The 13,808-nt window shown below is 49.3% G+C and overlaps 6 protein-coding genes across 6 annotated transcripts; 4 read left to right on the plus strand and 2 right to left on the minus strand.

Annotated features, from left to right (window-relative positions):
- Window positions 1-112: 112 nt before the first annotated feature.
- On the plus strand, window positions 113-3,774 carry DFJ58DRAFT_788294 (uncharacterized protein). Its single transcript, XM_041390142.1, has 12 exons — window positions 113-286; window positions 336-404; window positions 461-503; window positions 554-903; window positions 958-1,255; window positions 1,307-1,509; window positions 1,560-2,070; window positions 2,124-2,459; window positions 2,508-2,794; window positions 2,846-3,011; window positions 3,061-3,293; window positions 3,346-3,774. Exons 1-12 carry the CDS (start codon window positions 188-190, stop codon window positions 3,649-3,651), a joined length of 2,901 nt encoding a protein of 966 aa, XP_041243868.1. The 5' UTR covers window positions 113-187; the 3' UTR covers window positions 3,652-3,774.
- A 35-nt stretch (window positions 3,775-3,809) lies between these two features.
- DFJ58DRAFT_382789 (uncharacterized protein) lies at window positions 3,810-5,060 on the plus strand. Its single transcript, XM_041380125.1, has 3 exons — window positions 3,810-4,587; window positions 4,658-4,852; window positions 4,907-5,060. The coding sequence occupies exons 1-3, from the start codon at window positions 3,968-3,970 to the stop codon at window positions 4,923-4,925; spliced, it is 834 nt and encodes a 277-aa protein (XP_041243869.1). The 5' UTR covers window positions 3,810-3,967; the 3' UTR covers window positions 4,926-5,060.
- Window positions 5,061-5,194: 134 nt separating this feature from the next.
- DFJ58DRAFT_727936 (uncharacterized protein) lies at window positions 5,195-6,477 on the minus strand (the record flags this gene model as incomplete). Its single annotated transcript, XM_041385531.1, has 2 exons — window positions 5,195-6,409; window positions 6,472-6,477. The coding sequence occupies 2 exons, from the start codon at window positions 6,475-6,477 to the stop codon at window positions 5,195-5,197; spliced, it is 1,221 nt and encodes a 406-aa protein (XP_041243870.1).
- Window positions 6,478-8,162: 1,685 nt separating this feature from the next.
- DFJ58DRAFT_914060 (uncharacterized protein) lies at window positions 8,163-9,496 on the minus strand. The gene is made up of 2 exons (XM_041395361.1): window positions 9,413-9,496; window positions 8,163-9,345 (listed from the first exon to the last, which is right to left on the minus strand). Exons 1-2 carry the CDS (start codon window positions 9,472-9,474, stop codon window positions 8,334-8,336), a joined length of 1,074 nt encoding a protein of 357 aa, XP_041243871.1. The 5' UTR covers window positions 9,475-9,496; the 3' UTR covers window positions 8,163-8,333.
- A 400-nt stretch (window positions 9,497-9,896) lies between these two features.
- DFJ58DRAFT_716370 (glycosyltransferase family 49 protein) lies at window positions 9,897-11,093 on the plus strand (the record flags this gene model as incomplete). Its single annotated transcript, XM_041384214.1, has 5 exons — window positions 9,897-10,071; window positions 10,136-10,506; window positions 10,560-10,741; window positions 10,800-10,947; window positions 11,001-11,093. 5 exons carry the CDS (start codon window positions 9,897-9,899, stop codon window positions 11,091-11,093), a joined length of 969 nt encoding a protein of 322 aa, XP_041243872.1.
- A 505-nt stretch (window positions 11,094-11,598) lies between these two features.
- On the plus strand, window positions 11,599-12,941 carry DFJ58DRAFT_906206 (uncharacterized protein; the record flags this gene model as incomplete). The annotated part of the gene is made up of 7 exons (XM_041394999.1): window positions 11,599-11,635; window positions 11,674-11,735; window positions 11,800-12,022; window positions 12,078-12,382; window positions 12,405-12,450; window positions 12,476-12,567; window positions 12,617-12,941. 7 exons carry the CDS (start codon window positions 11,599-11,601, stop codon window positions 12,845-12,847), a joined length of 996 nt encoding a protein of 331 aa, XP_041243873.1. The 3' UTR covers window positions 12,848-12,941.
- Between the last annotated feature and the right edge of the window lie 867 nt (window positions 12,942-13,808).

A 13,808-nucleotide genomic window follows, 5' to 3' on the forward strand; every position in this document is an offset into this window, starting at 1 on the left:
TATGTATTGATCCTGTGCTGAACCCAAATATCGATAGATTGTCTTATCTTATCAGATAACTTGCAATATTTAACTTGCAAACGTGGCATTTCCGAAAGTGGTGTTCCGAATGCGTACTGGTAACTTGTACCAGCCTGAGTAAGTAGGCAGCAGCTAAGATTCCTAAGCTACAACCATTCATGAAGCCATGAGTCCTCGAAAAAATGCAAATTCAAGGCGGGCAACGTGGTTAGCCTCTGGCTTGGTGGCACTCGCTGCGTTCTCTGCTTCAGCCCAACCTCAAACTGTGAGCGTCATGACAGTTGCACGGTCATGAATACTAACGTGTTCTTTAGGATAGTATAGAGAATACCCAGTTGGAATTGGAGCCCGGTGTGCAACAAGATGCCCAAGTTCCAAATGACGTATGCAGGCAGATTCAGGATATCCGCGTGTTTGAACAGTGCTCATTCTTGTATAGGCTATCGTATATTCGGAACCGGAGTTCGACCAGGGTGCAGAGGGTGAGTAGAGTCTTCTTCAGTGCTTCAGGAATCTAACACGTATCACACAGCGACAAGAGCATACAAGTCTGCTTTATTCACACTTTCTAACCTCACCGCACATCCGCCGTCGCATACTCACAACGTATTCTCCCAACCAACTACTACAACACCTTCTCTTCTCTCTGCGCTCCTTCCCAATCCACAAGGCCAAGGCCCTCTGGGAAGTGCAATCCGTATAGTACTGAAACTTCGTCAACAATTCTTCCTTTTCCGTTTGTTCAGTGGACCTAGTGGAAGTGCTGCGAGGCGAAGGGACGAGGAGATGCGCGGAAAGGCAATAAAGGTGGCGGATCTCCTGCAACATTCTGCTGAGCTAGGGAATCTGGACGCACTTTTTACAATTGGGTATATATCTCTGGTAGGCCTCGCTTCCACGTGTTCCAAGACTTAACGTGCTAACTCATGTGTTTAGTTCCCTCCAAGCTCCCATTTTCCGTCCGACCCTAAACTTGCATATGATTCACTCTCGCACCACGCCGCACTGACAGGCAATGCTTCCTCGCAAGCTCTTCTCGCCTTCTTCCATGCAACAGGTTACGCAGATGTCGTTCCCATTGACCAAGCCCAAGCCTTATTGTATTACACATTTGCTGCTCAGGGCGGTCACAAAGGTGCACAGATGGCCCTGGGATATCGGTACTGGAGCGGTATCGGCACAGTTGAAGACTGCGGACGTGCAGTCGAATGGTACGAGGCTGCTGCAGATGAAGGTGAATGAACGATAGTTTCTGAGTTTCCGAAGTTCTTACAAAACATCATAGCAATGTCAATGTTCCTGTCTGGACCCCCTGGTGGTCAGACCCTGCCGCAGACCGCAACGCGGCTGTCTGATCTAGATGGGGGCGTGTTCGGGCCGGGCGCCAGTGTTGCATCCACCGGAACGAACGTTGTTAGGCCCGCTGTTAAGGCTGGCCTAGCACAGACTGCTGGAGAAACGTGGGACGACGTTCTCGAGTACTACATCGTGCGCTTTTTTCATCTACGATGTCATTCTTTCTGCTTATATAAGTCTAGTTCAACGCCGACAGAGGAGAGACAGACTTTGCGTACAAGTTGGGAAAGATCTACTACCAGGGTAGCATCTACTCTTCTGCGGGTGGTATCGGTTCTGGCTCGGAGGGGGTTGGACGCGTCCCTCAGGATTTCCATCAAGCTCAGTCTTACTTCCTCCAGATCGCACGGCAGGTCTGGCCTCGTGACCCTCTGAATCCTTTACAGCATAATGCATCTGGTTACAAGGCCGAAAACATCAAGCAGGCTGGATACGCACCAAGGAGCGCGGCATATCTCGGGCGGATGTATCTCCGGGGCGAGGGCGTGAAGCAAGACTACGCGATGGCGATGATGTGGTTTGAACGAGGGGCCGAGTTTGATGAGAGGGAATGCCACAATCAATTGGGTGTGATGTGGAGAGACGGACTAGTGCCTGGACGCCAGGATATGAAGACAGCCCTCCTACACATCACTAAGGCCGCAGGTCAGGAACTCGCAGAGGCTCACGTTAATCTTGGAAAGTACAACTATGGTGAGCCTGCATTTCCTTCAAACGAACGCTCGTATTTGCTCAGCAACAAACAGACCGCGGCGAATTCAAACCCGCTGTCATGCACTTCGAAGTTGCAGTGCGCTTGGGCTCAACGTTTGAAGCCCATTTTTACCTTGCGAAGATTCACACCCTAAACATGCGTATTGCAAATGAAGGTTTCGCAGCAGGATTCTGCGCTTCTGCGGTTTCGTTCTTCAAACTTGTTGCTGAGCGGGGAGTTTGGGATGATGACCTCCTGGCAGACGCCGAAGCTGCCTGGTATAGCGGCACCGAGCGTGGCAAAGAAATTGCGATCCTTAAATGGTGGGTTGCGGCGGAGAGAGGGTCTGAGATGGCACAAAATAATCTGGCTTACGTTCTAGACCAAGGTAAGCCCAAGTGAAAGTTGAGGCCCTCGCAATCTGATCTATTTATAGACCGAAGCATGCTTCGTCTCACGCGGTTTGCCCCTATTGAAGCATCCAATGATACCGCTCTCCTCGCCCTCACTCAGTGGACACGTTCCGCTGCTCAGCGAAATACTGATGCACTAGTCAAAGTCGGTGACTACTATTATCACGGTCTTGGTGTCCCCGATGAACCCGAGGCGCTTAGATGGGCAAAAGCGGCCAAGTATTATCAGAGCGCTGCCGATACGCAGCTCAGTGCGCTGGCGATGTGGAATCTAGGCTGGATGTATGAGAATGGTATTGGCGTACCCCAGGTGAGAACTTTGACCCTCTAATTACTTGTGGTTCTTGAACACTCTTGACAGGATTTCCATCTTGCGAAGAGGCATTATGATATGGCGGTTGAGACGAATAGCGAGGCATACCTGCCTGTGCTACTCTCACTCGTGAAGTTGTATGCTCGGAGTTTCTGGTACACTCTTCAGGGTGGCAAGGATGGGCTTAATTTGTGGAAGTACGATGCAGACAAAAGTGCGGCACATCTCGCCATAATCCACAATCCCGGCTAATATATTTCCAGTGTCTGTAGCAGAAAGGGCTCGCTTGAAACCGGAAATAGATAGTGTTTCCAAAGACACTTCTCAAAAAGATGGCGATCCTCAAACTGCTCCCAACAAGGAGAAGACCGTCGAAGAGGTTGAGGATGATGGAAAGTGGTATATAGGCAAAGCCAGCGAAGATTTCCGCAGACGAAGGCAGGGCGAAGCCGCCCGTACAGCTGCTGCTGCTGAGGAGGAAGATGATCTATTCCAAGTGGGTATTTCCTCCATCATTTCATTACGCGCTTTCTTATCCTCAAACACAGTGGGCACAAGAGAGAAGGAACGCGGAAAACGAACGGAACACCGATTTTGGTCCTGAGGACTATTTCGAAGCTGCTATTCGCGGTGGACACCAAAGGGAGGAAGAAGTAGACGAGTTGATGGAGACGATGTTATTGGTGGCTCTCTGTGCTCTCGTTGCGGTCCTGATCTACGTCCGCACACGTATCGTGCGTAGAACTAGAGGGCAGGAACAGGAACAGCAGCAAGACCAGGGGGGTCAGAGAGATTTGGGGGTGTTCCCGCCACCAGACGATCCAGCCCGGCAGGAATGGAACATCGTGCATTAGCACATCACACGTTCTCTATGGTATATAGCCATGACAGCACATCAAAACGTAGCTCTGGGTCATTAGATCCGATTTGAACCCTAAGTCTTGCCGCCACCTATTTATGGATATTTGGCCAGTCAGCCCCTTGTTGTGCGAGCACCGCGGGTTGTTGAAGTGTCGAGATTCGAGATAAACGTCAGCCTGGGAATCAGGGCATAACTCAAGCACAACTACAAGTTTATGCTTCTCGGTCTCCTGATTAGACCCCCTTTCAAACCTCGAGCAGTGATTCACCCTTACGACGCCTGAGCTGGCACCCAGCACCATTGCCACTATGAACTTCAATCTGGAAGATCTCGAAGGCCCCATTATGCGCATCCTCACTGCTCCAGGTGTTGATTTGAGCACTATCAGTGCGAAAGGAGTTCGACAGAAGTTGCTGGAGGACACCGAGTTAGGCCTGACCGCTCGAGGACTGAAGGAACGGAGGACAGAGGTGGACACTATGATATCGAGTATCTATGAGGGTGTTAGTCGGCAGGTGCAAACAGACGAATCGAAGAGGAAACGCGGGGAGATAGAAGAAGGCACGGAACAAGAAGATCAAGAGGAGGCTACGGAGGAGCGGGACGACCAAGATGATGATGCGGAGGAGCAGGACGCGGAAGCATCGGAAGAGGATGATATCAAACCACCAACGAAGAAAAAGAAGGGCGCTGCGAAAAGCGTCGAGGAGGCCGATGCTGAGTTGGCCAGGAAACTTGCATCAGAACTCAACTCCCGGTCACGGCGTGGCACATCAAACGGCGCATCTGCTACGCCCAAGAAGCGTAAGACGAAGAAGAGTGCAGCCTTGGTTGATTCTGATGCAGAGGACGAGGGTGAAGATGAGAAGCCAAAGAAGAAACGCAGTGGAGGTGCAAGAGGAGGCTTCGCGAAGGAATATATCCTGAGGTGCTTCAAATGCCCCTGTTCTACGTCTCTTATTACCGTGCGATATCCTCATCTTTTCTTCATTTTACAGCGAATCTCTGTCAGTGGTTGTTGGCGTGGACAAGCTCTCGCGCCCCCAAGTCGTGAAGAGACTATGGGAGTACATTCGTGGCCATGAACTTCAAAACCCCTCCAACAGGCGTGAGATCATGTGCGACGATAACATGCGGGCTGTCTTCGGTACTGAAAAGGTCGACATGTTCCGGATGAACAAAGTTCTCGGACGGTATGTCCACTCTGAGTGCTTCAAGATTCATGTTCTTAATGGTTTTGCATTCAGGCATTTACATGCCCAGTGACAACGCTGGGGAGAGGCATACCAAGCCGACGTGTCGTTAGTTCTACTGTTACCAGTATCTCCGGCACGCATAATTTATGATTTGCGGTTAGCCTTGTGTGTTCGCACTATTACACCTAGCCTACGCAACGAATTCGAAACGACAGACTAAACACGTACAAAGAGAAACCAGAATGCCAGAGTCCAAGTAAAGTCGTAAGTATGGTATGGCTCGCCGGTGCAATGTGCACCAATGTTACAGTATCGTGAATGACTCCAGAAAAACACCAGCTAGTTCAGATTTTGCAGCTTCATCCACTCCTTGTCATTTGCATTAAAATCCACACCTTTATTCTTCCACCACTTCCTTGCTTTGTCCCCACCACCAATCGCGTCCTCAAGTGCTTCTTCGATGTCGCACATACGATACTGAATCGGTAACCCACTTTTATCCCACCACTCCAGTACTTCGCTTCGGTTATGCCGTGTTGCACCGGTCAGCACATCCTGGTCAAAAATAATCTGTAGCCCGCTTCCAAGCCACCACTGCAAGACTTCCACCTTCCCCACACAGCTGGCATGGTGCATGACATGACGGTCATACGTATACTCGAGCTGCGACGTCGCCCACCACTTGAGTACATCCACATGCCCCGCCTGACTTGCTAACTCCATGACACGCCCGACCTTCAGGGGCAGACTATTGGCGAGAAGCTGGTACTTCCACCATTCCAGGACATCAATACGATTTTTCGCGCTAGCGCCTTCAAGGGCAGCTTCCGTGTAGTCCAGTGGGAGCCCAGAAGTCACCCACCAGTCCAGAGACTTCACTTGGCCACTACGAGAGGCTCTGTCGATGGCACGAGTAATAGACCCAGGTTTTGGAGGATGCACTAAATCCGGGTGTTGCTCGAAGCCATGTTTCCACCACGACAGCACGTCTGTGCGACCGTGCTTTGATGCGTGGAAAGGGATCAGATCGTCTTTGAAGATAGACAAAAATACGGGGCGATATTGCGTAACGAAAAATTCCAACACATTGACATAACCAAATCGCACGGACGCTATTGCGCCGTGGCTTGAAGGAGGATTAGCTACAGGGTCTGCTGCACGGATGACGGGGATGCAACCTGTGAGCATGGCGAGGTCGATGGGTGAAGGGTTGTTCCACTCGCTAGGAGGAGTCAAGGAAGTAGGAACGCCCAAGGCCCGAGAGAGCTCCCAATCACCAAGATGATCGAAGATATCAGCTAGAACTTCGACGGGTAGATCTACAGGACGTTCTGTGGTCGTCGTGCCTTTCCCTTTGTCCATGAGAGACATTGGCGTATCACTAGAAATCGTCGGAAAATGATAGGTGTGGAAATCATGCTGGGCTAATCTTGATGCGAGCTCTGTGTCCACGCCCGACGTCGGCAGGTTGCGGACTTTGAGGAAAAGCACAAGCTCGTCGTGTGGGAGCCGACAATAGGCATTTAAAACGGCTTTAAATGGACTGTCATGGTTCTGAAGAGAGTCACAAAATCAGTACAAGTGTGAAATGGCCGGATGATGAGAAAGATATTCACCGCCATATGCAGATGCCCAGAAAGATGTGGCTTGGGAATGAGATCTGAGAGGCTGGGAGGAAACGACCACGTGGCTATGCTGAGACACAATGAGCTCCAACAAGTTCAACTTGCTCTGTGTATACGTTTAGTTCTGCGAGTCCTTTATTAAAACTTTCGCAGCCTACTCTGGGACGCTTTGCCCGCTGTCAAGCCGCGAGAATATCGTTAATTCCCGAAACTATCCTCGAATTCAAATCGTTTGGTCCAGACTCCAGCAGGCTTGTTCGAGGCGTCTCAAGGAATGCGCTGCCCCGTCATTGTGATGTAGTACAAAACAACATCGCCCTGATCGAGGTCCAACTATACGGTAGTCCGCCTGGAGGACTTGCACCTGGCCTGTTCGACTCGGATCCGTCGAGTCATGTGGATTTTGGAGAGCCAGAATTCCAGACTCTGTCGAACCACGCTTGGTCACTTCTTGGAGGACATATGCCAACCACTAACCTTCCAGTTGCTCCGGAGCGGGCGCCTCAGGATCGACAAGTGGGAGTATCTATTTTATCCACGCGGGCGCTATTTTACCTAGACCATGATATGGGGAGAGTGACATCCTTGTTCGCCCGAGCCTATCTCTCCGACTTTGGTCAAATGAATTCAGGGCCAGGTTTATCAAAGTAGTCCCTGTGGCATGCGAACAGCAGGTTCTATGCAGAACAACAATTCTGCTGTACGTCTAGTGTCTATTATTTTTGCACTAGCGATGCTCAAGAACCCGACTCCTTATCTCTGCATATAACCAAGTACAGCGATCATACGTACATCCAGGACACCCGAACGAAAACAGCCACGGAAGGCTGATAAGACCATGTGGTATCACAGCTGCTTCAGCACCGCTCGGAGCGATTAGCAGTCTTTCATTGTTCACTCACTGACTACAGCTCTTGATATCTGATGGGATAAACTGCCTGGTGCCTGTGGCATAATTCCCGCGCGATACAGGAATAGTAGGTTTAGTTTCTGGAACACAATACAAAGCAGTAACGTAACCTGTACTTTTGATATCGATTGTGGCTGATTCAGTTCCTTTGTATCGCACAGCAAACTTATAATGCAACTCCGACTGGGTTCAATGACATTGTCAAACATCGTTCTAACTATACGGTATACGTCACGGATCAAGATATTTTGGTCCAAGTTGTTCGAGGAAGGGTCAGCATCCTCTCAAAGCGCGCCCTCTGCGTTCATGGATGTCTTTTCTCTAGGGGCGGTCGAACGATTCACTCAAGGCGACCTCAGCACGCACAACTATACAGGAGGTAAGTTATTGTGCCCACTCGATCACATTACAAGGTTATTCACGCTTAACAGGCCGGATCAAGGGTTAATTGCGCTCCTGTCGTGCTCGTTGCTCATCATATATAGCGAATACTCCAGCGGCTGTCGCTGAATCCGTAACATCGAAGTGTGGGAGGTGTTGGAGCAGAAGACACATGAACTATAGCAATAAGTAGTCAGATACCGGAGACTAACGCAGAGCTGTACACGGTGAGTCTCCGGAGTCTGGAGAGTCACCGGTCACCAACAGCATGTGTATCGACTGGCCGTGCATGTATTAGGTCAGCAACAGAAGTCTGTCACATGAAGGGGAGAAGATTATGAGACAAACCTTGTTGCGATGGAATTAATGAATTCTGAAGAACAACAACCTATCGTGATAACGTGCGATGGTATTAATTAATGGTGAATACAACCGCATGATCTTCGAGATAACCGCAATTGATTTGAGCTGGGGCCCGGAGCGTCAACAGCGCTCGTTCCCATGAGCTGATGTCGGCAGCATATACAGTGCGCACTGCGCAATACCAATACAAGTAGTTGCGTTAATTCAACCTCTGATTCCTCCATTCGAGGAAATGGCAGGCATGCTGCACGCCACGAGACTTGTTATCCTGCTCCGCCATCCCAGTACTTTGTAAGGGAAGCACAAATGATGCGACAAACGCTGTAGCGACATCCCCCTCATCCCAAAATACGCGGAGATATTGCCAAAGCGTTTCATGCTCCGGAAATGCACGTACGAGCGCGAGAGCGTGCCCGATCACGGGAAGTAGATTGTCTGGCAGGAATGCGGTTTCCGCGTCTTCAGTGAGACGCACGAGAGTTTTAAGGTGATGAACAGCACTATAGTCGGAGATGTGAGACTCAATCCACTGCATGACGCTGATGATCTCTTTTGGAAGGATTTCAGTGAACTCGTCTGAGGCGGTAGAATGCACCCCGGGTACGAGTGCAGAACGAATGCATATAGTGCGATGGGTCCAGCCAAAATAGTTGCGGGAATAGAGCTCGCAAGCTCTAGTGACAAGATTAATTTCCACAGAAAGGTCATTCGGGGGAAGGTAGAAATTTGGTGAATCAGGAACTACGTCAGCAAGCAACCCTTGAGGAAAGCTTGGGATAGGGTATATGCGTTGGAGAAGCCATCGCCTGTGATACCATAGCTCGCCCTGTTTGCAACAGTGCTTGCTCGAAAGTAGAGCGGCTGTGAACTTGAGTTCTTGCTCCACATTGATGAGGTTTCGCACAACGAGTTTCTTTCTAGCATTGAGCGCAGTTTGGTGAGCCGGATTCATCAAAATGAGGACAGCAGAAGAATCGATCAAGTCTTGAATCACCGAAGACATGGTATGGTTGGATGGATTCTCGAGTGTATGAAGTCCGGAGGCCTTACGTGCAGCAGAGAAGATAGACACGGCGAAGAGGTATGACCGACGAAGCCCTTTCTCAGGTACACCGAGATTATTCTCCATGAACAGAAATGGGGAACGAGATCGTTCTACCACGTCTGAGATCCAGATGGATGCATCGCCAGGAAGGACCTCGATAGCTGCGCTATAACGCAGGGCACGACGGTGCACATGAGCCGTAACGTCAACAAGGTAACTCTAACATGACTCACGGAGGTTTGAGTAGCAAGGAAGCAAGTGACCTGAAGTGAGTCGAGACTGACATGTTTGCCATATGTATTATGGGCGTTGACGTGAACGTTGTACAAACACGTGAACCTCCGAGTCTAGCAGTAGGCGGTCAACAAACTCACCATTGACTTTCATTGCAATATCGCGCAATCTGCACGCAAGGGACTCGGAAACTAGCAACACTTATATTCTACTACTTGGCGCATGTCAGATTTCAGCCGTGGCCTCAGGTTTATCCGTCTGGCAGCTTCTTTGTATGTTGCGATCGCGGTCTTCTATACAACAAATCACATCCTGTCTCCACTACGGACATTTGCGAGGTCGTACATGGCCTCCTACGATACAGCTGTTGTCCAAGTTCATCAAGATGCCGAGGTCACTGGGAAAACGTCTCAGGAAATATTACTTTGGCCTGCATCCTCGTTACCCGAACATACAACTGTCAGGACAACAGACGGGATTCCAATGAGCGAAGATCTTTTTCTGTCCAAGGCATTCTCACAGTCTATGCACCCTCTCAAAGTGGTCCCCTACTACTACAGGGCTTCAGGGACATTCGAACAGAACGATATTACCGTCACCACTCTCGTCACATTCAATCGATTCAAGGTCTTTTCCGAGCTTGTGACACACTACCAAGGTCTGCTCCGGTTTGTCATCGTTTGTGTTTTCAATATTTCCTCATATTTTTTTTCTTGTCAAAGGTCCGATTTCTGCAACCGTCCATGTCAAACCTAGCGCGATACACGCCCTTCTGGATGCTTTGCATGACCTGTATGCGTCAACACCCGCAATGTCAACTTACGTCGACATACACCTCGTTATCACGCCCTTCGACCGTCAATTGAATACTTGGCGGAATGCCGCGCGCCTCTTTGCCCGTACCGAATTTGTCATGATGCTTGACGTTGATTTTGCAATTTGCACCAACTTCCGTTCTGCTATCAGGGCTAGTCTAGATGCTAAGATTGGTCGAATTCTCAAGGAAGGACATGCTGCTCTTGTGGTGCCTGCGTTCGAATATGTCAAACAGCAAGATGGCCTGCACCAAAAAGATTTTCCTCGCGACAAACAGGTCTAGATGACGAGCAACATATCCCAGGAAGTCACTGAATGGCACTATCTTAGACATTGCTTTCGCTGGTCAAGGCGAAGAAGATCGATATGTTTCATCGCACTTGGGCTCCTGGCCATAACAGCACCGATTATCCGCGATTCTATTCCGCCGCCCCTGGCGAAGTTTACAAGGTTACGCAGTACCACCCCGCATACGAGCCTTACGTGATCTTTAGGAAGGAAGGGCCACCATGGTGCCAACCAAATCCAAGTCAAAAATATGTCTTGCTTTGTCTAATGTCATCTTTCCAGGTGCGATGAACGCTTTGTTGGATACGGAGGGAATAAGGCCGCTTGTCTCTATGAGATGTACCTCTCCGGCATATCGTTTTATGTCCTTGCGGATCACTTCCTCGTGCACCAGAGTCACCCATACGAGGAGGAAGCGCGAAAACTTGAGGTATCTATTCTTCTCTTGTGGTCGACAACTCTTGATATTGGGACTTGTATCAGCGCAAGAGTAACCGTAAGATATACCAGGACTTTAAGGAGGAAGTTTGCCTCCGGTTCGTTCTCAGGCTTATCTCAACCACTCACGGACGATGATATCCGAGCGCACTGTTATCTTTTGTTTCTTAGGTACTTGAAGCGCCACTACGATTCTGGGACGCTTAACACTAGCAACGGATACAATGTTCAAGAGGAGTGCAAGAAAATCAGAGGCGTGTCGAAAATTGCTGCTCTGGCGAGTTTCATGCTGGTGTTTGTGTCCCTTCGATGCATGTGTCTGACGTCGTTTTAATAGATGATGGAGGGTAGATTTTAGTAGGCATGTCAGTAACGGGCGGGCTTGTGCTTGTACCAAACGAGGTTGAAACCTTACTGACGGAAATGGCGTTAAAAGCGATAGTCTGATATGTCTCTGATGGTTGTGCCCAAATTTATTTGCCTTCAAGCTTTTTATAATGCGAGTGGGATGTGAGCAACCTCGTGGTATGTCGATTGGTTATTTTTGTCCCATGTCCTTAACACGTGTTAGATTGATGAAAGATAACAACTTCCTGAGTCTTGCCCTCCGCCACAAGGCTTGTGATAAACAGCATACATTGAAATGCTCCCCCGCGTGTTATTGTGTGGTCGGTTTCTAGGTTTATCCGATGATGATTTGGACTCTGATGTGTTTCAGGTGAGATTGAGTATGTCAAGGACGAGGTCAAGGAGATATTTCATGGGATCGCCGAAATCGTAGTAAGTAGGCTTCCCTTTCGATGCACCTCTAGCTTTATGCGTCATCATCGCTTTTCCTCTTCAGCATCTAGTCTCAGAATCTCGTTCTCATTTCCTCTCCTCATTTGGGCCTGATGGGCCGTATGAAGGGACTGTCGCCTTGTATAGGCGCAACACATCTTCTGAAGTCATAGGAAAATTTGACGCACCATTAATCCACGCTCTAGCCGATATCAGCATGGTCCGTTGGATCGCCCAGAGTGGCGGTGGTTACGATGAAATCGATGTGCAAGCCTGCAAAGAACGAGGTGATGTCCGCTCTCGGTCAGAATCAACTGTTGCTGACGTGTGTGTTTACCCCAGGAATAATGGTGTCGAATACTCCAGGAGCGAACGAGGATGCTACTGCCACCGCTACTTTATACCTGATGCTATCGTGCCTGCGGCACTTCTCGATGGCAGAACGTTCCCTTCGCTCTGGTACATGGAAGACACCCTATAATGCGGCACAAACTCATGACGTTACCGGGCGTACGCTTGGTATCTTGGGCTTAGGTGGCATCGGTCTGAGATTCGCTCACCTTGCGCGTGCCTTTCCAATGCGCATCATATACTTCTCACGAAAGAAGGCAGAGTCTGCACCAAACTGGTGCGAATATGTCTCAAGCGTGGAGGAGCTGCTGCAAGCAGGCTGACATACTGAGCCTACATGTCCCTCTCAACCAATCCACAACTGGTATGATTGGAGACAAGGAGATCAGGACCCTGCAACGGGGGTAGTGTTCTTCTCAACACGTCACGAGGACGAATAGTGGACCAAGAGGCGATAATACGAGCACTGGAGGACGGTCATGTAATAACACTTCTTCTATCGTCTTGTTGTCTTTTCTCACAACTTTCAGCTTTCATCAGTCGGCTTGGATGTATACCCCGATGAACCGCGCGTAGATCCGCGTTTATTGACCTTCCCACGATGTACACTTCTGCCGCATGTTGGGGGAGAGTCAGCAGAGTCATGGAGGACAAGAGAACTGCAAGCATTGGGAAACTTGAAAGCTTTTGTACTAGGTGGTGTTGGGGAAGATATTGTCCCTGAGCTGAAGACGGAAATCGGCAACTCGACTACCATATAATCGCTAGCAGCAGGCTGAACAAGATTGTCACTTAGACGGAGCAATTGCTTTGATGATAGAATGTGGCTCGTATAATGGAGGAGAAGACCGATCACTGTTGAAGCCAGATCATTCACTGCTCTACTTATGGAAAGTCGGACAGCCGCGCTCTGGCACCACCCGTGACATGGGCTAAAAATGGTAGTCACAAGTTGAGGACTCCGTACACCTCTAAAGAAATTAATGCGATCGACAACCTGTAGGTTCTTAGGTATAGTGCGGCTGTCCGGCTTTTTGTCTTGCAGTTACAGTGTCATATCGTGACGGCGCCGGCGCCAGCCCCCGACTCGCTTATTCCTGGCATGTTTTGTCAATGTTTTGTGTCCATCGAATTAAACATTTCATTTTTGGTAAATGACTGCTAATCCCATGTGATTCTGCTGTCAATGCATTGACTCGTAACCGAATGAGTCTATCTTGACCAGTCTTGCTAAGCTAAGTCAAACGTGACAGGAACAAACAAACTTTTCCTTTTACCACGCCTTGAACATTCACTCATGGATGGATTTTTCAAGGCCTATCTTGAGTAGCATAGCTAACCGTTTGACACCAGAACAGATTAGAAATCTGCTCTCTTGTGGTGCGGATTCGAAACCTGTCGACATGGACAATTCTTCGGAGGTTATTCTAAACTTGGCCAGGAAGCGTCCTGGCCCAAGTGGTTAACACAACAGAATCAAAATCTGTATATCTTGTACTTCGCAGGTTCGAAACCTGCCTAACAACAGGGTTTTTTTCTATCGGAACACGCCTTGAAGATTCACTCATGGACAGTTCCTCGGATGTTCATCTCAACTTCGTCCTCGCCAAAGTGGTTACTACAACGGAATTAAAATCCGTTTCTCTTGGACTACGCAGGTTCGAAACCTGCCGAACAACAGGGTTTTTTTTCCTATCGGAACACGCCCGATTCCTCGGAGCA

The sequence above is a fragment of the Suillus subalutaceus genome (assembly GCF_016647625.1).
Source record: "Suillus subalutaceus strain FC151 chromosome Unknown DFJ58scaffold_53, whole genome shotgun sequence".
In the NCBI taxonomy this organism is placed as follows: Eukaryota; Fungi; Basidiomycota; class Agaricomycetes; order Boletales; family Suillaceae; genus Suillus; species Suillus subalutaceus.

Coding starts and splice junctions, on each gene's coding strand:
- DFJ58DRAFT_788294 (XM_041390142.1), top strand. CDS start 188: ATGAGTCCTCGAAAAAATGCAAATTCAAGGCGGGCAACGTGGTTAGCC. Junction 504..553: donor GTTCGACCAGGGTGCAGAGG/GTGAGTAGAGTC, acceptor CGTATCACACAG/CGACAAGAGCATACAAGTCT. Junction 2,795..2,845: donor ATGGTATTGGCGTACCCCAG/GTGAGAACTTTG, acceptor CACTCTTGACAG/GATTTCCATCTTGCGAAGAG.
- DFJ58DRAFT_382789 (XM_041380125.1), top strand. CDS start 3,968: ATGAACTTCAATCTGGAAGATCTCGAAGGCCCCATTATGCGCATCCTC. Junction 4,588..4,657: donor GCGAAGGAATATATCCTGAG/GTGCTTCAAATG, acceptor TTCATTTTACAG/CGAATCTCTGTCAGTGGTTG.
- DFJ58DRAFT_914060 (XM_041395361.1), bottom strand. CDS start 9,474: ATGGCAAACATGTCAGTCTCGACTCACTTCAGGTCACTTGCTTCCTTG. Junction 9,346..9,412: donor TCCTTGCTACTCAAACCTCC/GTGAGTCATGTT, acceptor CCTGCGTTATAG/CGCAGCTATCGAGGTCCTTC.